Source organism: Podarcis bocagei (genome assembly GCF_964188305.1).
Source record: "Podarcis bocagei genome assembly, chromosome: 12".
Classification (NCBI taxonomy): Eukaryota; Metazoa; Chordata; class Lepidosauria; order Squamata; family Lacertidae; genus Podarcis; species Podarcis bocagei.
Window position 1 is genome coordinate 48,837,984 of NC_138137.1, and position 24,315 is coordinate 48,862,298.

The window sequence follows — 24,315 nt, forward strand, 5'->3', positions numbered from 1 at the left end:
AAAACCAAGCATGGTCTGGACGCCTTCCCGGTACAAAGTCAGCCGAACTTGGTCTCTTTCACAAAGAGCTTCTGAAGAAAGGGAGGGACAAGAAAAGGGGTGCAGAGAGAGGCAAAGGACCCGATGTTTGCTCTCTCTCTGCCAGCCTTGTATCGACGTTACGTGACCTTCCGTTCACATTCCCGCCGGCGGTTCTGTCTTTCTCTAACTTGCTGCAGCCGCCTTGGCAGTTTCTGATTTCTCCCCCAAAGCAAATGAACCCCAAACTCTTCCCCTCGCTTTCTTAACGCCTCCTATATGCGTCTATATATATATATATATATATATATATATATATATATATATATATATATATATATATATATATATATATATATATGCATTTAGCCGTGTTTGTGTAAGATAAGTGGGTTTAATAACACCATCGACTAAACATGCGTTGGCGGCGGACCTGACTTCTTTGACCTCACCGTGTTTATTCTTTCCAGCTCGTTAAAAAGCTGTTGGCACCGCCGAGGCGGGGAATATTTAATTTCAGGTGTCCAGGAATCGGAGGAGAAGCTGGAAGGCAAGAACTTATCCACATTAAATACATTTAACAGGCAGGAGAGGAGAAATGAAAGGAGCGCATTTTCACGATAGGCAAGGACGACAGAATTTGCAGTTGGTGGAGGGGAGAAAAACAAGAATCTTTGTTGAATAGGAAACGAAGAGAGAACATCATTGACGCTAATTTTAATGGGATTTTAAAAGACTCTTTTTCATTCCCTTCAAAACCAGGATCATGCATCGTTTCGCGTAAAGGCTATGATGCCTAAGCAAATTCAGAGGGTTTTTTTCCTGTATGTTTGGTTAACAACGGACTGAATTATCAATTCAGGACTCTGGCATCCTTTTTATTTTAAAGATGAAAAGGATTAGAAAATAATAATACCGAGACTCTAGTCACATGCATGTGGGAGAAGCCCCACTGAACTGATAGGAGCTTACTTCCAAGTAAGCAACCATGGTATCAAACTGGTCCTCAGTTGTGACAACCTGAAAAGCAGCACAACGAGCGCGAATAAAACTTTTCTAAAAGACTGACACAGTCGGAGTTTATTACTTTCATCTCATTTTTATTTTTGCACCTGCAGCTCTGTTACGAAGGATGCGATTTTTAAACATTGATCCATAGGTAAGTAAACATAGCACCTTAGCAAAGAGTTGATGCTCTTTTGATATCATCCTTGGAGGAAAATGCATCCGCGTTCCATTCCCGGGGAGTAGAACGCTGAAGTCTCTCAAGGTTCCAGAAATGGCAGCATTCGCCATTTCAAACACTGGACGTGCGCTTCATATCCAGGTCAAGATGCGAGGAGGGTGGGAAAACAAGACAAAAGAACAACTGGGGTTTATGTATTTGTTGTCCCTTCTTAATTCACAAAGGTCTTCTTCGGGTGCTGCTGTTAAGCATCCCTGAAAGGTCGGCTGTTGACTGTAAAAGAAGGGTTTTAAAAAGAGGGCGAGGAAAATATTTTACGCCATCCCAAAATAATCAGGCTTCAGATGTGATACACCTCGTCCTATCCTAATTATGCTACCTACAGAAGAAAATTAAAATACAGCAATAACCGGGAGTTCCCTTCTGTGCAAATTATTTATCTCTTTCTGTAATAATATCCACACGGGCTCCCAGAAAAGCAAAGGGAACACTTGTGAACTCAGCACGCGGGTCAGACAGCCTCTAAATAGAGCAGAACCTCCCCGTGCTGCTATTAATTATTTCAGATTCTCTCTCTCTCTCTCTTTCTTTCTCACACACAAACACAGAGCCTCAGCCCTCGCCTAGCTGCGCGAGTTGCCCAAATAACTTTCAGTAGCTGAGAAAAGCAAAGAGAAGTTTCCTTCTCCCCACTAATTAAGGTTAGAGCATGTCGCTCTCGCAGCCAGACGGAGCATCCTAACTTAGGAAAGAAACTTAGAAACGCGATTCCTTCGCTGTTGTTGAAGGCAGGGGAAAAAATATCCTTTCCCTTCTATGGGAAACCCGTCGGATGAAGCGTTTTGCGTAAACCGTCAGCGCTCTCTCTCCTTCTCCCTCGCGCCCCCCTGGCCAAAAGGAGCAGGAAGCTCCCCCCAGGTGGGCGGGACCTAGCAGCCCAGCATCCTTGACAGCTGTGTGCCGAGGCCAATCGGCTGCTCCGGATCGCCTCTCCGGCCACCAATGGTGCCCTGCCTCTCCGGAGAGCCTATGGGAGCCTCTCCCGAGCCTTCAAGTGAGCCCAGCCAGCAGGTCCCGAGCGCTTTCGCCAGAGCGGTGAGAGAAGGAGCGCTTTCCCCTGGAGGGGTGGGGGAGACACTCGTTGCATCCGTGCAATCTCCGCGGAAGGGGCGCGGGGGCGCAAGTTGCGCGGATGGTGGGGCTGCTGCGGGCTGGGGCTGATCCGCCGCCGCCTTGGGTTCTCTCCCCTTCCTCCTCCTCCTCCGGAGCTGCTGCTTGCAAGGCGACCCCATGAGCCTCTCCGGAGCCGTCTAAACCCGCGCCGCCGGGATGGAGAAATCCAAGAATTTCCGCATCGACGCGCTGCTGGCCGTGGATCCTCCCAAGGCGGCGGCCTCGACGGCTCAGACGTCGCCTCTGGCGCTGGTCACCTCGCTGTCGGGCCACGCCAGCTCGCGATCCAGCAGCTCCAGCGCCAGCTCCAGCTCCAGCTGCAGCCCGCCCTCGTCGGCGGAGCCTCCGCCCTCGTCCGTCGAGGGCCTCCGCACCGACAGCCCGTCGCCGCCTCGGCTCCTGGGCGCGCACTGCGGGCTGGTGCCCAAGCCGGGCTTCCTGGGCGGCGGGGGAGGCGCGGCGGGGGGTCCCCACGCCCACCCTCACCCCCATGCCCACCCCCACGCGCACCCCCACGCCGCCCTGGGGCTGCACCCGCAAGGCGGCGCCGGCCTCCACCCGCAAGCCGCCCTCTACGGCCACCCCATGTACGGCTACCCGGCGGCGGCGGCCGCGCTGGCCTCGCAGCACCCGGCGCTCTCCTACTCCTACTCGCAGGTGCAGCCGTCGCACCCCGCCGCCGACCCCATCAAGCTGAGCGCCGGCACTTTCCAGCTGGACCAGTGGCTGCGGGCCTCCACCGCGGGCATGATCCTGCCCAAGATGCCCGACTTTAACTGTGAGTAGCACCGAGAGAGAGATCGGACGAAAGATCCGTCATAATAATAATAATGTGTGTGCGCGCACCTCTGGCTGCGTGCTGCTCTTGTTGTGTGCGGGTTTTATATTTAATTTTAATTTTATTATTTATACCCCACCCATCTGGCTGGGTTTCCCGGGGTGGGGGGGGGGAGAGACGCATACCTAAGCAGCACGGATACGATTGTGTGAACGCTCACACACCTATGATATAGACTCTGTCCCTCTGGAATATGTAATTTAAGGACAAGGGAGCCGCGATCTTTCCTTTGTTATCCGTTTTTCTCGCTGCCAGGCAGTAGCTGGGGCCTAAATGCGGCCGATGGCGCCTGCCTTGATTCTGTTCCTCGCCCTTCCTCCTTTGCGATAAAAAGACGCTCCCTGGCTGATCGAGGATGGTGTATTTGGATGGGGTTTGGGGGATGAGCAAGGGAGACCCCCGCTAAAAGGAATATCGCCCTTGGGAAAGGCGAGGTGGCCTTGGGGAGGAGCGGCTCCTCTCAACAAGGAAGGAAAAGGCCCGTGCATTTCCCAGCAGGGAGGTCTTTAAACCTGCAAAACGCGTGCTTTGGGGGTTCGTTCTTTTGGGAATCAAACACAGACGAAGACGAGAAGCAGTGGGAAGGGTTGGGTGGCGCGGAAAAGGCCAAATATTGCGCACAGAGCAGCGGCCGACTCACTGGAGCCTAAACCGCGAATCCATCGGATTAGCCAGTCCGGTGGTTGTCTTTCGCCCTACCCAGGGAACTGAGTTAGGGTTTCATGGGGACAATTTCAGAGCTTCGTTTTTTTAAAAAAGGCGATGGGGATGATCCAGTCCCCATTAAGTCCCATTTATTTCAACTGAAGGGTTAACCTTGGGCTTTGTTTGGACTGACTTCCCTTGAGAATGTCGGGATCTTAAAATACTTTCCCCCCTGGGTGTGCGCCCGACATCCCTGCTATAATATCCCTAATAGGTGTTCTTAATTGTATGGGGAGCACTGGAATATGGAAGCCAAACCATTAGCTGTTCTTGCACACAAGGGCTGTGTCTCCAAAAGACTGACCTCTTAATATTTCCTACCAAGATTTGTATTATTTGGGGTAAAATTGTAGCTAGGCCTCGGTGAGGCTATTTCTTGTATTCCCCCTGTGCAATAATCATTCAGTAAATCCATATTATTATTATTTCATATTAATAACTCGAGACAAGCGACCAGATATAATGGCGCGTTGGTTACTTGATGTCCACTTTGCTATAAAAGCAGCGCAGCTCAGAGCTAGGCTTACTTTTCTTGATAAATCGTTAAAGGGGGGGGGGAGTTACTTGTTTCTTATCCCCCGTCCCTTTTTGAAGGAGAATAAAAGAAGAGGCCCTTCCGACAGGAAAAAGTAATAATTAGGGAAGCTGTCAAAATTCCTGCTCCCGCAAATAAAACGCACGTGTGAACAAACAGCCCGAAGAAAGACCATAACGGGAGGCTTGGGGAAATCGCGCCGGGGTGCGAAAACCGCCTCGGCGGTGCTGTTTGCACGTGGCAGGAGGCTCTGGGAATTTAAGGGGGAGAGAAAAAAACCGCCTAGTACTATTCTGATATTTTAAGAGGTTTCCTGCAAATAAAACTAATTGTTCTGTTGAAAGGAATCTTCTTAAAGTACCCAAAGCGGTGGTGGGGCTGATAAACAGCGGGTTCAGTACTGCAACAAAATAAATAAAAATTAAGCATTGATATTGAAATCGACGAGGGTTAAAGGTGGCCTGTATCTACCTATGTTCAATTCCGGTTAGAAAAACAGGGCTTTGAAGTTTTGAAGGCGATCACAAAAACCCTGGTTGTTAGATAACAGACTTAGGCAACGCGGATTTGCTTTCTAGCAAAAAACCGGGTTGCAGCTATCTCAGCGTTTAGATCTCTCTATTTGGCGCGACAAGAAAGCGGAACGTTCTCAGGATTTATTTCTGTTACATTTTTCTTTTACACTTTTTTTCTAAAATTATTTAGCTTGCCACGTTTTTCCTAAAATTACCACGTTTTTCCTAAAATTATTTAGTTTATTTAGCATAATAAGCCTACCGCATTTTTAACAACAAACAAGTCGCAGAAGACTGATGAAACCTCTCAAGACTGAGCGCTTGTTCCGTCAAAGCCCACCATGGATAGCAGGATTTTAATTCCATGGTTGTATTTACAGGGCAATATTAACAAGAGGAGAGTTACATTGATATCTCCGATATCAGTTGGTGGAAACTGACGACCCTAATCCGGGCGGAACAGAACACACCCAAATGTAGACCATTCGTTTGGCTGCCAGACAGTGCCCTAGAAAACAGAACTTTTAATTCGTACTGCGTCGAGGAAAACATCTCTCGTTTTCCACGCCGCTTACAGAAGACCCCCCGTTTATTTCCAAAAGTCTTTTGGAATTGGTAGCGGGGTATGTTTTGGTTCTATATTAAGTCTAGTCAAGGAAGGGGGGGGGGGAAATGTCATTTCGGAGTCTGCTCCCTGTGGCCTTTTCTTCTCAGATCGATTCCCCAAGAGTCCTCCTTTTAATTAAAAAGTCCGGTTCGAGGGTCAGTCTGAGAATAAAGGGGGCACCATTGCTTAAAAGGGGGCGTTAGATGAAACCCGCCAACGGTTTGCCCCTTACCCTTCTCCCTCAGGGCGGGGGGGGGGGCGAGCTCTCCTGAGCCCTCGGATCGCGCCCCTTTCACTTTCTCCCAATTATTATCTCTTGGGAAATCAGAGATGGGCTTGGTGACCCCGCCCCGAGGCCGCCCCATCGTTCGACTTCTCCGGCTGGGATTGTGCGAAGCGCTTCCCTCGGTCCAGGGCGCCCCGTCGGAGCGCCGCGCTTCCATCTCCCGGCGCTCTGCGGGCTTTGCCGCGGCCAGCAGCTCTTCGGGGGCGAGCAAGGCCCGGAGGGGGGACAGGGCTGGCTGGCTGGGTAGAGGGAAGGCTCGCTTCTCCTCCGGCTCTTGGCGTGGCAGAGAGGTAGGCTCCCTCGGTGAGAAAGGAGATGTCTAGAGACCCACCAGGGTGCGGGGTCAGCGAGAGCAATCTGGGGAAGCGAGGCCTCTCCCCGGACGGATCACCCTTCCAGGGGAAGCCCAGGATTTGAAGGCGGAGGAGAAACTGAGAAGGAAGCCCCGTTTGCAATCTTCTCCCGGTTGGGGCTTCTTAGGATTTGCCAAGCCAAGGGCCGTCGGAAGGGCGGCGAGTTTGTCGGCTGCCTGCCTTGGCGTTCGCCCTAGCGCTTTTGCGACGGTCCAGTCCTTGCCTCACGATCTGTAAGGCGAGCAAGAGAAGCGGATCGGGCCAGTTCACGGAGGAGAAGGCTAGCAACGTCGCGAAGGCCACTGTTTTCTTCCACGAGACTTTCAAGGCGCATTCAGAGAATTCTGGGCACTTGCAGTTGGCTAAAGAATGCTGGGAATTGTAACTCTACGAAGGATGAACTACAGTGCCCAGAATCCTTTGAAGGAAAGAATGCGCTTTAAAGGTTTCGCGTGTCCGCATATGTGTCTCTGCATATGAGTTGGTCGGGATCCGGAGGAGGGGGGTGTTGCTCTCATGTTCTGTTTTGGGGCTTCTCGCAGGCATCGGGACTAGATGGGCGCTTGCCCTGATCCAGCGGGCTTCTCTTACGCACATCTCTCCCTTGGACTTTTCTTCTTCCGTGTCCATGAATCACCGTTTGACATCAGAGCATGACTTCAGACCGAGGCTACAGGCTCAGAGGAAGCCGTAGCAGAATGGCTCCCCTTTCTGGCTCAGTCCTTCCGCGACCAATATTGTGCTTCTGCCGGAATATTTTTTAAGGAATCCTTTAAAAATAGTTCTTAAAAATAGAATTAAATTATTGTGCCCAAAGCTATACAGCTAAATCACTTCCCCTCTTTCCTAGATGTGAGATGGCATCATGAATCTGAAAGATGTTATGATGAGGAGCAGTTGGGTGTGAGATAATCCGCTCTGATCTGCACAAATGTCTCAGCCTCCGCTGCTCCTGGCCCGGTCCACGCTCTCCATACTTTCCTGCGCAGGGCAACTCGTTCATGCATTGATTGCGGCTGCAATCTTATACCCACTACTGAACTCGAAGGGACTTGCGTTTGAGTAAAGATGTATACAATTGTGCTGTGGAAAGGGGCATTGTGTGTGTGTGTGTGTGTGTGTGTGTGTGTACACTGATACAGGAGGCACATTCAAAAATGCTAAGCGAGATAGGTTCTGGAAAGACGAAACATAGATGCAATAAATGTAAAATAAAAATAAAAATGCATCGCTAACCCGCGGAACTACAAGCTGCAGTGATGGCAACTAGGGCAGATGACTTTAAAAAAAAGAAAGAGGAGAATTTAGACGGATTAATGGATATTAGGACAGCCATAAGAGCAAAATGATTCTTTGTCAGGTAGTCATGAGATTAAAATATATGGTGTGTCCTCAGTCCCATTGACCGAGGCAGCATATCTCTGGATAGCAAGAAACTGAGGGGAGGCTAGCGGGGCAAAGCGCTCCGTGGGACCCGAGACCCAGCGGAGGTGGGGGTTGTTCGTTTTCCTGTTCCTAAAGCAAAATAAGACGCCGTCGAGTCCAGACGACCATGTCCCCGCCCCGCGGAGCTTACAGTCCAAAATTCGACTCGGACAAAGGAAGAGACAGGAGGAGGGGGGGTCTTGAACAGCACAGAAATAACCCCAGAGAGAGGGTTTTCATAGGGTTATTTATTTTGAGGAGTTTCCATCACAATTCCCAGCATGGTTTACCAGTGGCGTAGCGTGGGGGGGGCCCGGCCGCACCGGGCGCAACATCTGGGGGTTAGGGTTAGGGGGCGCAAATCCACGGGTTAGGGGGCGCAAATTACTTGCCTTGCCCCGGGTGCTGACAACCCACGCTACGCCACTGTGGTTTACATAAACAGAAGATACAGGAAGTCTCTCCTCTCGCCCCCGATCTTGTTGCTGTGCGTCTTTCTAGACCGCCTTTCCTTCCCCCTTAATCGCCATCTCCGTTTCACGCCCAGCTGTACTGGATCAGCTTCTCCAGGAGGGTCCTGAGCTCCGCCGCTGTTCCCAGGACGGAGGAAGCCCTTGCGCAAGGGAGCGCGGCTGGAGGGATGTAGTGGGTGGCGCGCTCCTTGCTCCTCGTCCTCTCTCACGCCTTCTCCTTTCCTCTCTCCCTCCTCAGCCCAAGCACAGTCCAACCTGCTGGGCAAGTGCCGGCGGCCCCGCACGGCCTTCACCAGCCAGCAGCTGCTGGAACTGGAGCATCAGTTCAAGCTGAACAAGTACCTGTCCCGGCCGAAGCGCTTCGAGGTGGCCACGTCTCTCATGCTCACCGAGACGCAGGTGAGTGTCTTGCTGGGGAAGGGAGGAGGAGGAAGAGAGAAGGGAGCTGGATTCAGCAAAGGAGGGCGATCACCTGCAGAGGAAGGGGCTTTCCCCTTGCTGGGCTCGCTGCGCATCTTCTGCAGACAGGAGGAACCTGCGTAAATAAGCACCCCCTTGAGGTCCAATCAGCTCACCACCAAGTCAGTGCTCGGGTCCGCACTTTTGAGTCCACGGCTTTCCTTTCTCATTTCAGCCAAAATATTAACACGGGGGAGCGGAATAGTGTGTCGTTTCGTTTCTGTATACATTACAAAGCACCCCACCCTGCCATTCCAGTGCTCCAGGCCCTTTTGGAAACTTGGAAATGCAATAAAGGTTCCTGGCTGGTAGCCAGATTCTGCGCCCAGATTTGTAGGCACAGATCATCCTCTAGAATAAAATAGCTTACTAGGGAAATGCTGAAGTCACCCTTTGGGGCGCCCCAGGGTCAATTTTTATGGTAGCCCAAATCTCAGTTGTACGGGTGTATGTATATACACTGGTACCTCAGGTTACATTCGCTTCAGGTTACAAACGCTTCAGGTTACAGACTCCGCTAACCCAGAAATAGTACCTCAGGTTAAGAACTTTGCTTCAGGATGAGAACAAAAATCGTGCTCCGGCGGCACGGCGGCAGCAGGAGGCCCCATTAGCCAAAGTGGTGCTTCAGGGTAAGAACAGTTTCAGGTTAAGAACAGACCTCCGGAATGAATTAAGTACTTAACCCGAGGTACCACTGTAACTCAATTTTAACTTACGAGCTATTGCTGCAATCTGCTCTGATTGTATATTTTATCTTTATGAACGCTGTTTTTATTGTTCCAGTTACAGATAGGTAGCCGTGTTGGTCTGCCATAGTCAAAATAAAAAAATTCCTTCCTGTAGCACCTTAAAGACCAACTAAGTTAGTTCTTGGTATAAGCTTTCGTGTGCATGCACACTTCTTCAGATATCTGAAGAAGTGTGCATGCACACGAAAGCTTATACCAAGAACTAACTTAGTTGGTCTTTAAGGTGCTACAGGAAGGAATTTTTTTGTTTTTATTGTGTTATGCGAGCTGGACTTTGACCATAATAAATTATCTATCTATCTATCTATCTATCTATCTATCTATCTATCTATCTCAATAAAGGCTGCAATCCTATTGTCACTTATCTGGCACTGAGTCCACTGAATTCAAGAGGGTTTACTTCTTAGGGGGAATGTGTGGGATTGTACTGGGTGCTATTTTGTGGGGGAAGGCCTTGAGTCAGGGGTGGAGCAGCTGCTTTCCATACATATGGTCCTCAGATCAATCCCTGGCATCATTTAAAATCCTGGAGTGCTGCAGCCAATCACTGTGGACATTACTGAACGAAATGGACCAATAGCCTGACATAGTGTAGCTTACTATGTTTCTCTGTGTCTCCCCTCCTTATTTAAATCTAAGGTGGGTTTAATTTAAAGGATTCTTTTAGAACGGCACGCAGGCGATATAGGCGGCCTCTGGACATTATGGGGGGAGTGAAGGCAATGGATCATACTTGCAGATCATAAATGGGAATCAATTTGGCACCACCCATCCCTATGAACAATTTCTGCCTGTCTGCAGGAGGCTTCTCTCAAAATTATGTTTTGCTGGCACTGGGCTCCATCATGTCTAGCCAAAATAAAAAACAGCATCTCCCCACTGTGCTGGAAAGGCTACGGAGAGATAGGCTCATGTTTTCATGCATTTGTGGAGTTGTACATTGCGTTGGTATACTCCTTTTGTGAAACAGGTTTTCACATAATTTCCACAATTACACAGCAACGCCTCCCACCCAAGTTGGCTCTTGCCTTGTTATCATTAGACTCAAATTTTAAAAATAACCTTAGATGCTGAAATTTAGTATCTCCCCCCCCCCCCGTTACTAGGAGCCCTATTAACAATAGCCCAATATTGGTAACAACCTATAGAAATCCCCAATGAAATCTGGTTAAATAGTATTTGGAATCTGGCTCAACTGGAATGACTTACTTGCCACAAAAGACTTAATTAGAAGCACTTCAAGGACCCTTTTGGTGAGATTTGGTTTCCTTTATAAATGAGACTGAAGATACTGTTATTCCACCTTCAAGACAAGAATCTTTGTGGGGAGGCTACTTGAATTGATAATACATAAACAAACAAACAAACAAACACATTGCTTGTGTACTATGTACTGCATATGAAGCTTAATAATGTATCACTGGACAAGTTACTGTAGTTATATGCTATTTATTTGAATGAAAAATAATAAAAATTATGGGGGGGGGGAATAGGAGTCTGTTCCCCCCTAGCAGTTGTTGGACTTCAACTCCCCCAGCCACGACCAGGGCTGGATTTAGGTTTGATGAGGCCCTAAGCTACTGAAGGTAATGGGGCCCTTTATATGTCCAGCTATCCTTTGTGAACAACAAATTGTTGCTGTTTTTTGTGTTGAATATATGCTATATGGTAATTTATGGAGCTAATAGGTATCTAAAGCCATTTGCGCATAACAAAATATGTATTTTATCAAACTAATTGTTGAACTGAGATACAATTAAGAAGAAGTATATTAATAGTGATATACAATTAAGAAGAAGTATGTTTTTGGGGGGCCCCAAGAGAGTGTGGCCCTAAGATTAGTAAAGTGCCCAAGCTCATGCTATCTTGGTAAATGCAGATGCTATATGTGGAAGCCTTCACTTGATAGATTTATTTAAAAAGTTACAAACCATCTTTCCAGTTTTTTCATTCTTCAAACAGTCAAAGCTGGCAGAGAGAAATCCAGAATCAGTTTGGATTTGGATTTGGATTTGATATCCCGCTTTATCACTACCCTAAGGAGTCTCAAAGCGGCTACCAATCTCCTTTTCCCTTCCTCCCCCACAACAAACACTCTGTGAGGTGAGTGAGGCTGAGAGACTTCAGAGAAGTGTGACTAGCCCAAGGTCACCCAGCAGCTGCACGTGGAGGAGCGGGGAAGTGAACCCGGTTCACCAGATTACAAGTCTACCACTCTTAACCACTACACCACACATTCTCTCTCTCTCTCTCTCTCTCTCTCTCTCTCTCTCTCTCTCTCTCTCTCTCTCTCTCTCAGAGGCAGAAGCTGAAGCGGGAAAGGAGGGAGGTCAAGAGGCAGAGATGAGTCAGGCTGGTGAAGAGTCCTGGGTGTCTCTCCCTCCTGCTGCAACCAACTCCTCTCCCTATTTGTCTCCCAGAACCAGAATGGGGTTGAAACGGGCAGAGCAGTGACAGGCTGTATGCAGGCATAGTCTCTGATTGCTTGGGAAAAGCCCTGGAGAGGAGAGGACTTAGATGGCTGTAGGGTACCAGGAACTTTCAGTCTCAGCAGCTGATTTTCATGCAGTAAGGCCACTGGGAATTAGCTTCTGTGCTTGTCAGGCCTGACCCTCAACCAAGTCTGTGTTTTTGCTAAGAAAGAGTTGACTCCAACTTTGAATGGTGTGATTTACTGCCGGCTCGTTCTGTGACAGACCTTGTTCCTCATGCTATAGGTCTGATCCCATGTATGTCGCCTGATCACATTGTGTGCTATTTCCACCCTCTCCTCCCCAGGTGAAGATCTGGTTCCAGAACCGGCGTATGAAGTGGAAGCGGAGCAAGAAGGCCAAGGAGCAGGCGGCTCAGGAGGCGGAGAAGCAGAAAGGAGGAAGTGTTGGGGAGGACAAAGTGGGGGATGAGGTGGTGCCTGCGGGGGCCCCAGAGAAAAACAATGGAGGGCGCCGCTTGCAGGAACTCAGGGACAGTGACCGGGAGGAAGAGGACGATGAGGAAGAGGATGACGAAGAAGAGGAGGAGGAGGAAGATCGGCCCAGACACTGCTGCCCCTATGGGTCTCCCGACTGCTCTGACGGGGATGAGGATGGGAGGCAGCCCCATGGACGGCATGGGGGAGCCCACCCACAATTGCCCCCCACCTCGGCTCCCTGAACACTTGGATCCCAGAGCCAAGAGCCGCCTTCCTTGCACTGGTTCAGGAGAAAATCCTTTCCCAACCCCACGTGTGTTTGTTGCTCTGTATGTAAGCTGGTGCCCTGCAGGTGTTTTTGGACTGCAATTCCCATCAGCCCCAGCCAGCATGGCCATATGAGACCATGGTGATGCTTCCTGGGGCTGATGGGAGTTGTAGTCCAACACATCTGGAGGGTGGCAGGTTGGTGAAGGCTGGTCTAAAGTAAAATGCTCTCATTGTCCTCCACGCAACTGACTTTACCAATGGCGCTCCATGTGCAACTAACCCTGCTCTCCCCAGTTTACACAGCTGTGTTCCTCAGTGTCCTGCCTCCCCCCCCCCATGGGCTCAGGCTTAGTGTCAGGGCTCGAGTCAAACGTGGGTCAGCATGAAAGGCACAGGACTCCACTGACTGTGCAGTTAACAATTCAAGGAAATGGCATACAACTCAGCAACACTGCCCGGTAGGTCTTACCCCTATGGAACAGTAGGCAGAACTGAAGGTTCTCTGCCTTCCACTCTTTCTCCTCTCCCAGATGTTTCACAAACAGTCTCAAGCTGCGTCTACACACCTGTGGCCTCTTTCCTGCTCGCCTCATTTTTCTGTGCATTCTTGGGGACCAATGGGGAGGGGAGGTTGGCGCAACAGGAGAGGGAGACTCCCTGGAGTCTTCAACAGCCTCTTGACCCCCCTCCACTGCTTCAGCCTCGGAGTCTGAACTGCTCCTTGTCGCAGGCTCTTCCTGATCACTTTGCCCTGTTGCCCCTTCAGCATCCAGCCCCTCTGACCTCTCTTCAGTGTTCCATCGCGGATCCCTGGGCTCTGAGCCTTCCTCCTCTGGGGTTTCCCTTGAGGGATTCTTGGCTGGTGCCTTCCACCATTCCTCTTTGCCCAGCCAGTCCTTTACACTTAGCACATGAGAGTTCTCTTAATTTGATTGTTATTGTTTAAAATTGACTTTTAATAATTGTATGGGCTGCTCTTTGACAGCTCCCCCCCATCTTGCAAACAGTATTAAGTCACAACAACATTACAATATATAATAAATAAAACCTCCCTTCCGTGACCACACTAAAACAAATAATTCCAATAGCCAGCAATGAAACATATTTTTAAAAAGAATCAAAGGCCCAGCATGGTTGTATAAATAGTATAGAAGAAGAAGAAGAGTTTGGATTTTATATCTCACTTTATCACGACCCTAAGGAGTCTCAAAGGGGCTAACATTCTCCTTCCTCCCCCACAACAAACACTCTGTGAGGTGAGTGGGGCTGAGAGACTTCACAGAAGTGTGACTAGCCCAAGGTCACCCAGCAGCTGCATGTGGAGGAGCGGGGAAGCGAACCCGGTTCACCAGATTATGAGTCCACTGCTCTTAACCACTACACCACACTGGCTAGAAGCTTCTGGGCCTTTAAGGAAAAGAGGGTTGACAGTTCACTCCTGCTTAATCAGCCTGTGGCTTGACCTCCCAATTTTTGCCCTGCACTATTCACGCCTTTAGCTCCTCCTCAGCATTGCTCAATGATCAGGAGTGTAAAAACCACATTGTCCTCTAGTGGTTGGTTGGGAATGTTAAGTCGCCAGCTCTTTGTCAGAAGAGCCAACCTCCAGACCTAGTAATGTGTCTCAGTGAAAAAATTCAGTTCACAAGGCACAGCTGATGGGACCCCCCACAACCCAGTACAGATAGTACCGAAAGCTAGAGTCGTCTCCTTTCTGCAGCCCTGGTTAACGATTCCCTGTTCTATTATGTCAGTGCCACCGTGTTGAATGCTGACGCTGGACATGTGTCTCTTTGGACCACTTTGCCTCTTCTCTTTGACAGTATTGAGAGTTTTTATGCTTTATAAGAAGCAATCTGGGAAACCTACGACCACGAAGCTTGGATCTGCTGGGAATCTCAGGAGGACTGTATTGTCTTTATTTTTGTACATTGTATTTATAAAAAGAGTTAAAGAGAAATACCTCTGCTTATGCATGCTAAGTTATTAATCGGCTTCTCCCAATGTCCCAAAGGTTATGTAAAATAAAACGGTTTTGTACTTGAGATCTGCATGGATTCCTTGAACCAAAGAGCTGGCTTTAAGGCTCTGTGTGTCAATTTTTCCTAGGCTTTATGCTCAACAAAACCAATTCACAACTCAATTAAAATGAAGCAGATAGAATTAGGATTTCCAGGTTTTTGTGCATGATCCTGTGCCTTAAGAACTGTAGGTCGGGTCAACCAATGATGACATTCCTAGTGCAGAGGTTGAGGGTTGCTAAACGGCTTCATATCACAGAAGGCTGATAACCTTAAGTAAGGACTTTTCCCCATTATAAGCACACAATTCTTAATTCTAGCTGTGTTTGATTTTTAGCTGGATCAGGCCCATTGATTTTAATGCTGCTTTCTTTCATACTGCATTTTAAAATGGGGGCATTGATCAATACTGATCAAACATTGCATAAATGCCTCAAATTAAATGCATACATATACTGAGCGTGCACCGAAAATGCAACTCCAAACTTCTGAGATACAGTGGTACCTTGGGTTAAGTACTTAATTCGTTCCGGAGGTCCATTCTTAACCTGAAACTGTTCTTAACCTGAAGCACCACTTTAGCTAATGGGGCTGCTGCGCCACCGGAGCCCGATTTCTGTTCTTATCCTGAAGCAAAGTTCTTAACCTGAAGCACTATTTCTAGGTTAGCGGAGTGTACAACCTGAAGCGTATGTAACCCGAGGTACCACTGTACATAAAATCTATGTTTTTATAGTATTTCAGTGTTAGAGGGCTGTATGCAGGCCTTTAATTTTGCAACTGCAACCGATTACAACAGACTGCGTATATTTCCTGTGCACTGAACTGTGTCGCTCACTCTACAGCCTGGAGAGAAAACAGAGTGTAAAACTAATGTGTGGATATTTTGAACTAGCAGGAAACTTGCCATTCCACCCCACACCAGAGGCCAAGGGAGCAGAGAAAACTGATCTCTGCGCATCTCGCTAGCTGGATCAGGAACTGCAGGCATAGATCAAATATATGCCCAAATGCTGATGCTGCACTACTTTCAGCACACTTGACTGTCCTTCCCCATTCAGATTCTGTTTCTGAGCCCAGATAATAATAAAAAAACACACCTTCCCAGCTCTATCTGCTGCATTCTAAACTTGTATTTTCTATCTGCTTTACCAAGTGGAAAAAGAAATCTTTAAGTAGATGTAGGATTCAGGATTTTGATGCACTGTGTAACACTGCATATAGAATCATAGAAATGTAGAATTGTAGAGTTGGAAGGGACCCTGAGGGCCATCTAGTCCAACCCCCCCCCAAATGCAGCTGTCCCATATGGTGTTATCAGCACCATGCTCTAACCTACACACAGAGAGATGTCAGAAATAGACCAAGCAGTACAAGTTGTATGTGACAAGTTGTATGCAGAACATATTTCATATTCTTTAAGAAATACGTTTGGGTAAATACGTAATTAAAAATCATTCCCTTTAATAGCGGGGTTAGGTGGTAATTGTCCATAGCTTTGAAGCAAAAACAACGAGGCCATTGAGAAATTAGAGAATAATGTCAGGGGACGGACACGGGAACCCCTCAGGTTTACAGAAGTACAACAAACTTTTTCACAATACCTCAGGGGGTCAGCCCCCCCAAGCAACTCAGTGAAGTTAGAAGTCCATAGCTGAGGACTGCTGTGTGTCAGTTGGAAAAGAAAAGTGGAAAACCTGGAAAAGGGGATAGAAATACTTGCCTTTTACAGTACTTTCTGAAGCACCAGGTGCCCTACACTGTACTATTAAGCTTGCAATCCTAAACACTCGAAGGAGGAAGCCCCAGTGCAATCCTAACAATGTCTACTCAGAAGTAAGCCCTATTGAATTCAAGAGCACTTGCTTTCCGGTAAGTGCGGTTAAGAGTGGAACCTTTGTTCTGAGTTAATATGCACTCTGATCTGAATAAACAACCCAACTCTTCCCACCCCGCTAGAAAAGTACCGCTGAAGTCAGTAGAACGCCTCTGGAGTAAACGACTTCTCATTAAAAGCATCTTTCTCCTCTTGGGTCAATCTCCGATCCTAAAACTCGCTTCGTCGCGCCATAGAAATCAATAGGAATTTGCAATCGATCAAACATGCATGCAGTGGAACCCAAAAGGGCGTCTTCAGCACCTTGGTCAGCGGCAGCCCTTGGCAACGTGGCGCCCTCCAGACGCTACTACAACTCTCATCTGTTGGCCGGCGCTGACGGGAGCTGTAGTCCCAAACATCTGGAAGGCGCCACGTTGCCAACTGCTGGACAAAGGACTCGAATTTGTGCAAAACCAAAACCATCTTCCCTGGCATTCCGGCTCAAGTACTTGATGGATCGGCCTCAGGCTTCCCAAGTGCAGTCAAGCACAGGGTTGCTGGCTCCCCCGCTCCCGTTTTAATTTATATATATATTTAAATTAAACGTCTTACTCAGCAAAAGCACCCCCGCTCCAGCCCCTTAGCAGCGTTGGGATTTATCCGGCTAATAAATTGAATGATCAATTCCTCCTTGTCAGCGAGGCGCTTCCCCAAATCAATTATAGCAGATTCAAATATCATCACCGGCTCATCGATGCTAACTCTGGGCCGCCGCTCGCCATTCATCGCCCGTGCCTTGAATTACTGCCGGTCGGCGATCTGGCCTCGGTCTCCAGCCATCCTTCACAAGGCGCTTCTGGGTTCAAACGACTGCCACCGAAGAGGCGACGGAAAGAGGTCCCCGCCTCCCGGAACGTAGCGGAGTGACTCCGGATTGACTCCAGGTGTGTGAATGAGGGAGCTCTCCCCCCCCCCCCGGTTGTTGTTTCTCTTCTACAACCCCGTCCACTTATCCCTTTTAAAAATGAATAACAGCAGTGAGATAAAAGAGGGCTTACCCCTGAGTAAACACACACAGAGAGGCAGTCTGCAAGGACGTGATTGAATTCAATTTATTTATTTATTGCACACATACCACCTTTTCCTCAAGAGAACTCAATACAGGATTCTCCTCATCGTCATTTAATCTCTACAACAACAACAACCCTTTAAAGTAGGTTAGCCTGAGAGGCCCAAGGCCACCCAGTGAGCTTCACGGCTGAGTGGGGATTCGAACCCTGGTCTCCCAGGTCTTAGTCCAACACTCTAGCCACTACTCCATGCTGGCTTTACTGCTGAGAGTGCCTCCAGACTGGTGTTTTATTGCAGATATATTCTGCAACTTGTTTTTGACATAGTAATAGTGCACTGAGGTGGATGTGTCTGTATTTAGTTTGTTCTGCGATGCTTTCCTAATGCAGCCACATTATTGCTATAGAAATAGGGGGGGAATAGAGCATTTGTGGCACGAAAAGTTACAGGATCTCAGCAGGAAGTTATGGGATGTGCTCTCATAGGAAATGAAGCTTTTGCAGGCAAAAACAGTGTTGAAAATGGGTTTGTATGTGACTGCCCTGAAAGCATCGTGAGTGCAAATCATCATGAATGTGCAATAAGGAGGAGATCTGGTGAATAAACACAGATGGTCGCAAGCAGTGAGGTGTCAGTACTTCCCTCTCAGAAGTAAGGTTGTTCTTTTTTTGCTTGCTAACCATACAAACAACACCTTACAAGTACAAATGTAGAGAGAAAGTCTCTACAGACTGATTTCCTGTCCTTAGCCATTGCATATGTCACAAGCCTGTATAATATCCACTCTGTTTGGTATTAATAGTCTCCTAAACTTTTAGTTGCCAACTTTTTAAAATACTCTACTCCTGTGCCTTTAACAGCACTTAGATGCATTTTAAAAAAATGAAAAAAATGTTTTAAATGTTTGATATCTTATTATGTCTTAGTATGTGCTGCAAGCTGCTCAGAGTGGCTGGGAAACCCAGCCAGATGGGCAGGGTATAAATAATAAAAATTATTATTATTATAAAAAGAGCCAAATGAACTTTTTAATGGCGTAGAACAAAAGGGGGTGGGAAAAGTGCCAGGAGTTTTAACATCTGTAACGTCAGGCAAAGCAACAATGGGAAAAGTTGTCAACCTTGAACCTAGCATCAAAGTCAACAGAATATAATCGTGCACAGCAAGCTAGTAAACTATCTCTCTCTCTCTGTGTGTGTTTGTCCCTTGATTGTTCTGGTCAGTTGGGAACCCTTGGAATAAAGGAGGGATTTGAGGGTTGCAATACAAAAAAGTGCCACATCAATGTAGTTTTAAAATGTAAATAAGGTTGCAGCAAGCTGGAGCACCAGTCTTCTTATGATGCAATTCTCCTGTGTGTCTCAAGAGGTGTGTGTATTCACATGTGATTCAGGACTGTAAATAAGACTGTAAATAAGACTTGTAGCAGCAGGCCACAGGCTGCAATGGCAAAAGCCTACCAGTGTATTGTGCCTTTTGTATAACCTTTATCCCTTTAAAGCCTTCCCTGCGTGTCCCAAGAATGCTTTCAGCATGCCAGATTACTAGTGTAAATATGGTTTTCAGATCCCACTTTTTATGGGCGGATTAAAGTTCATTTTCCATAATAGGGCACCTCATAAAAACGTATAAAGCACTGTCAGTCTTAGCAGCTGGCGGCCTCATTTAACACTTTCACTTCATAAATCATTGCATGGCTCTCCAGGTGTTTCCAGAAAGTGGGAAGTAAACAAATACTACCCCCCTCCCGCAAATGAAAAAAAAGTTGAACCTGGTTGATAAAGATGTAAAAAGGAGGTTTATTTGGTTTGTGGGTGTGCAAACTATGCAGGAGAGAGGGGGAGAGAGAAAAGGTCATCAAGGGGGCTGCTAGAAAATGGAATGTGTAGCTTTTTAGATAAGATTTCCATCCCTGGAAGGAAGCCATGGAACATACTTTTCACTTCTGGCCCAGAAATTAAAGTGATTACAAGGGAGTGATTACAAGGGATCCTATTAACAAATGTACATTGGAGGGTACTTGCTTCTAGATGACGAGAGGCCTTTGCAGAAGGCACACGGGCTGCTGCAGCTGCTGCTGTGAGTTTGATTGTGTGTCAAACACTCAGAAGTTCTACTCTCCTGAATATCCACAGACTCCTTGCTGCCACCAGCATTTGATATTGAGGCCAGGGATAGAGAATCTGTGGCCCTCTGGATGTTGGTGGAGTCCAACTCCCCTCTACCCCAGCCAGGTCGGGCGTGGTGGGGGGTTGGTGAAGTTCAGCAATATCTGTAGGGCTGCATTATACAATTGGAGCAGTATAATACCACTTTAAACAGTCATATCTGCAGCCAAAGAATTCTGGGAGCTGCAGTTTGTAATATGCTAATGCTAATGCTAATACTAATACTAATACTAATACTAATTTATTCAGATGCCACCCATCTGACTGGGGTGGATCTACACATAGGAACCCCCCCCCACCATAAATAAGTCAGAAATCAAATCATTATGAAAAAAGCGCTATGTAAAAATCTCATAGAATTTTATTTGCTCTCTTGCACCATCTGGTGTTGCATGTTTATAATGCATTTAAAACATTGCTGTTGTTGTTTTACTAAAGTAGCTGAGTCCTGGGCTACCCCAGCCACCCTGGGTAGCTCCCAACAAATGCAACACAATACAACAAGAAACATTAAAAACTTCCCTATACCTTCAATTAGGAACGCAGGTGGTGCTGTGGGTTAAACCACTGAGCCTCTTAGGCTTGCTGATCAGAAGGTTGGAGGTTTGAATCCCCATGATGGGGTGAGATCCTGTTGCTCGGTCCCAGCTCCTGCCAACCTAGCAGTTCGAAAGGACGCAGTGCAAGTAGATTAATAGGTACCACTCCGGTGGGAAGGTAAAAGGCGTTTCCATGTGCTGCTCTGGTTCGCCAGAAGCGGCTTAGTCATGCTGGCCACATGACCTGGAAGCTGTATGCCGGCTCCCTCAGCGAGTAAAGAGAGATGAGCGCCGCAACCCCAGAGTCGTCTGCGACTGGACCTAATGGTCAGGGGTCTCTTTACCTTTATATCTTCAATTGTCTTCTAAATCTCAGAGAGTTATTTATTTCCCTGACATCTGTTAAGGGTGCTTAGAGGTGTTAGGAGACCTCTCTGCCCCCACGTAGAACTACAGGTCCCAGAGTGGCTTAACAGCCAATCCCTCTTCACAGGGAACTCTGGGAATTGTAGCTCTGGGAGGGGGCTAGGGTCCTGCCAAAAGCTGAGCAAAGCATAGCAGACAGTATTGCAAGGTGAGCGGCTTAACCAAGCAGTCCTTTAGACTGCAGCGTAGCTTGAAACTCTTGTCATGTGCATCCTCTGCTCTAACCAAAAGTTAATGCATGAGGCACACCTCCACCTGGGGAGGGGGCGCTCCACCACCTGCATCCATTCATTTTCCTTTCCTATTTGCTTGAGGTACATTTAACCCCTCAGTAGCCTCGGCTTGCCCTGAAGTCAAACAAGAAGCCGGGGAGGGGGGTGGAGGTTCCCTCTCAGACTGGGATTGTTCAGTAGTGGCCACCCAACTAAAACACAGGCCTGGTTTATATGAGATTTAGCACTGCCCTTGCAACTTATTTTGGTTTACTCAGCTGGAGGGGAACAAAGGTCCTTATCTTGCTACAGCCCCCAGCTGAGTCCTGCCAGCTATCTTCTTGGGGACAATGTGCAGAGTCAACACTGGTTCAAGTTAGGCCCTTCTGGAGACAGCGAGGAAACAGCTGGCTGAGGGAAAGTGCCTGGCTCAGAGGGGTCACAGGGGAGCTTGCATGCCCAGGAAGAAAGCAAAGCCCCTTTATTTAGCTTTTCTTGGTGTGAGAGTGTGTGAGCTTTCCTGTTGCACAGGCTTCCTCTTTAGGCACCACAGAATACTGAGGCTTGGGATTGCAGCCCATTGGTTAGAGAACTGTAGCCTAAGATCAGAAGCTTCAAATTCCCCCCTTCATAATTTGGCATGACAAAGTGACCTGTGCAACTCTAAAGCCTGCATGCACTTAGAGCTGCTCCAGAACAGCCAGTTTGTGGGCTACACACGGCTATAAAAAGTTTGTGGGTGATTTATTAGTGTTAAATAAAAATGCTAACCAACAACATTTCTGTCTCTTCTTTGGTCTTGTAACGTTAACATGCATACATAAGTCCGTGCCTGTAACCTTACACTTTTGTTTTTAATGTTCATGATCCAAAGACTTATCTAAGAGTCAATAGATAACAAAGCCTTAAAAAAAAGTTTTTTGGCACTCTGCTGGAGAGGCAGTGAGTAGGAACAAGGATATAGTGTGGCCCTTAACACCACCAGATGGATGTCATTAATGAACAGTCTCATAAAGATTAAGGGATATAACAAATAAGCCCAAATAGGATCCATGTGTTCTAAGGAAAACTGTTCACTGATGAGAAAACCCTAACACATAAGCGCTAGACCTGTCTGTCTTGGAAGCCCTGTGAACAAACAGTCTTCATAAATGAAGAGTTCATCACAGAACCAGCTCCATCGTGGAAGGCTCCTTGTTTCGTGCTGTAGGTCTGCTCCATTTGTCTGGCACCTACTGCCTAACACCGCAGTCCTAACTGTGGGATTTGCTCCCACAAGGAGCAGTGATGGCCTCCGACCAGGATGGTTTTTGAAGAGGATTAGAAGGCTGATCGCTGAAGAATTGATGCTTTTGAATTATGGTGCTGGAGGAGACTCTTGAGAGTCCCATGGACTGCAAGAAGATCAAACCTATCCATTCTGAAGGAAATCAGCCCTGAGTGCTCACTGGAAGGACAGATCCTGAAGCTGAGGCTCCAATACTTTGGCCACCTCATGAGAAGAGAAGACTCCCTGAAAAAGACCCTGATGCTGGGAAAGATTGAGGGCACAAGGAGAAGGGGACGACAGAAGACGAGATGGTTGGACAGTGTTCTCGAAGCTACCAGCATGAGTTTGACCAAACTGCAGGAGGCAGTGGAAGACAGGAGTGCCTGGTGTGCTCTGGTCCATGGGGTCACGAAGAGTCGGACATGACTAAACAACAAAGACAAACTCATGGCTGTGTCAGTGGTTACTAGCCAGGATGGCTATGTGCTCTCTCCACTGTTGAAGGCAGTATGCCAGTTGCTGGGAATCACAACTGGGGAGAGTGATGCTGTGGTTCTCAGGTCCTGCTTGTGGGCTTCTCAGAGGCATCTGTTTGGTCAATGTGAGATAAGGATCTTGGACAAATCAGTGTTTTCCAAACTTGGGTCACCAGCTTTTTTTTGGACTACAGTTCCCAGCATCCCTGACCACAGGTCCTGCTAGCAAGACATGATGGGAGTTGTAGTCCAAAAACAGCTGGAGACCCAAGTTTAGGAAACACTGGACTAGATGGATCTTTAGTCTGATCCAGCAGGGCTCTTCTTACATTTTAAGCATGTCTACTCAGAAGCAAGGGGACGCGGGTGGCGCTGTGGGTTAAACCACAGAGCCTAGGGCTTGCTGATCAGAAGGTCGGCGGTTCGAATCCCCATGACGGGGTGAGCTCCCGTTGCTCGGTCCCTGCTCCTGTCAACCTAGCAGTTCGAAAGCACATCAAAGTGCTGGCGGGAAGGTAAACGGCGTTTCCGTGCGCTGCTCTGGTTCACCAGAAGCTGCTTAGTCCTGCTGGCCACACGACCTGAAAGCTGTACGCCAGCTCCCTCAGCCAATAAAGCGAGATGAGCGCCGCAACCCCAGAGTCGGACACGACTGGACCTAATGGTCAGGGGTCCCCTTTACCTTTACCCTTTACTCAGAAGCAAATCCAATAGAATTCAGTGCAGCTCACTCCCAGGTAAGCGGGGTCACGATTGTGGCCTAAGCCCCCAGATCCCATATTTACTTGTTAGCTGATGCCAAGTTGCAGAACATCTGGTTTCTCTTTTGACCAGGATATATGAATTCCTTCAGGGCTATATCATGAGACAATAAAATGGATGGGGTTTCACCCTAGACTCCCGCTGGCCTTTGGATGGGTGGTGTGGGCTACTTTTTCAAATGATTAGTAATAGGATACAAGACCTTTCCTGGTCAAGGAGGTCAAGAAGAATTCAAATGCAGTTACAGTTACCTTTGGCTGCTATATGGGAAATGGTGGCATCCAAAGCCACACGTTCTGCCAGAATATGCCCAACACAGCTGGCTCTGCTAGGAGGTCCATGCTGTGTGTTTGTGTGTTTGTGTGGGCAGCAGCCACCTGGCTGTCCTATACCATCAGACCATTGATCCATCTAGCTTAGCACTTTTCACACTTGTGGTCACAAGGGGTGGCTCCTAAGTTAACCTGCTACCCTCAGGTTGAGTGGTAGATGCTGTCCTCATCATCACTCGTCAGATTTATTTGCCTGCTCAGTTAGCTTCTTAGGTTGGCCCTGCCTTCTTAACAAGATGGACACATGTATTCAAGCACTTCTTGTGTTTGGGCCTCTGGAAGAGGCAGCTAGTGTACTCACCAATGGGTGAAGCAGCCACGTCCAGCAGTATTAACCAGTCTGCTGAGAACTTAATAAAAGTCCTGCTAGATCAGCCCACGGGATCCAGCATGCTCTTCTCTCAGTGGCCAGTTAGCTGTCTCTAGGAAATGTGAAGCAGCACCTGAGTGCAATGTCACTTCCCACATTTGTGATTACCAGGAAGGCTTCAGGAGTAAACTCTAAGGAAAAACCCATAACTGCTGCATTGCAGGACATCTTTGGGAGAAGAAAAAGCTAAGGAGTAAACACCACACAAATCCGGAGTAGAGTCCCTAAGGTGGTGCCTTGTATGCCTCCTTCTGGCAACTCCTGCAGCCCAGCTGGTGCCAAATGTATTACTCTGCTTTCCTTTGGACTACATCAGCGAGGTTGAGAGGGGGGTCTTGTTGTC

At 47.9% G+C, this 24,315-nt stretch overlaps 1 protein-coding gene across 1 annotated transcript; it reads left to right on the forward strand.

Moving 5' to 3' along the window:
• Positions 1-2,462: 2,462 nt before the first annotated feature.
• MNX1 (motor neuron and pancreas homeobox 1) lies at positions 2,463-12,885 on the forward strand. Its single transcript, XM_081163831.1, has 3 exons — positions 2,463-3,155; positions 8,353-8,513; positions 12,104-12,885. Exons 1-3 carry the CDS (start codon positions 2,534-2,536, stop codon positions 12,476-12,478), a joined length of 1,158 nt encoding a protein of 385 aa, XP_081019957.1. The 5' UTR covers positions 2,463-2,533; the 3' UTR covers positions 12,479-12,885.
• The last annotated feature ends 11,430 nt before the right edge of the window (positions 12,886-24,315 follow it).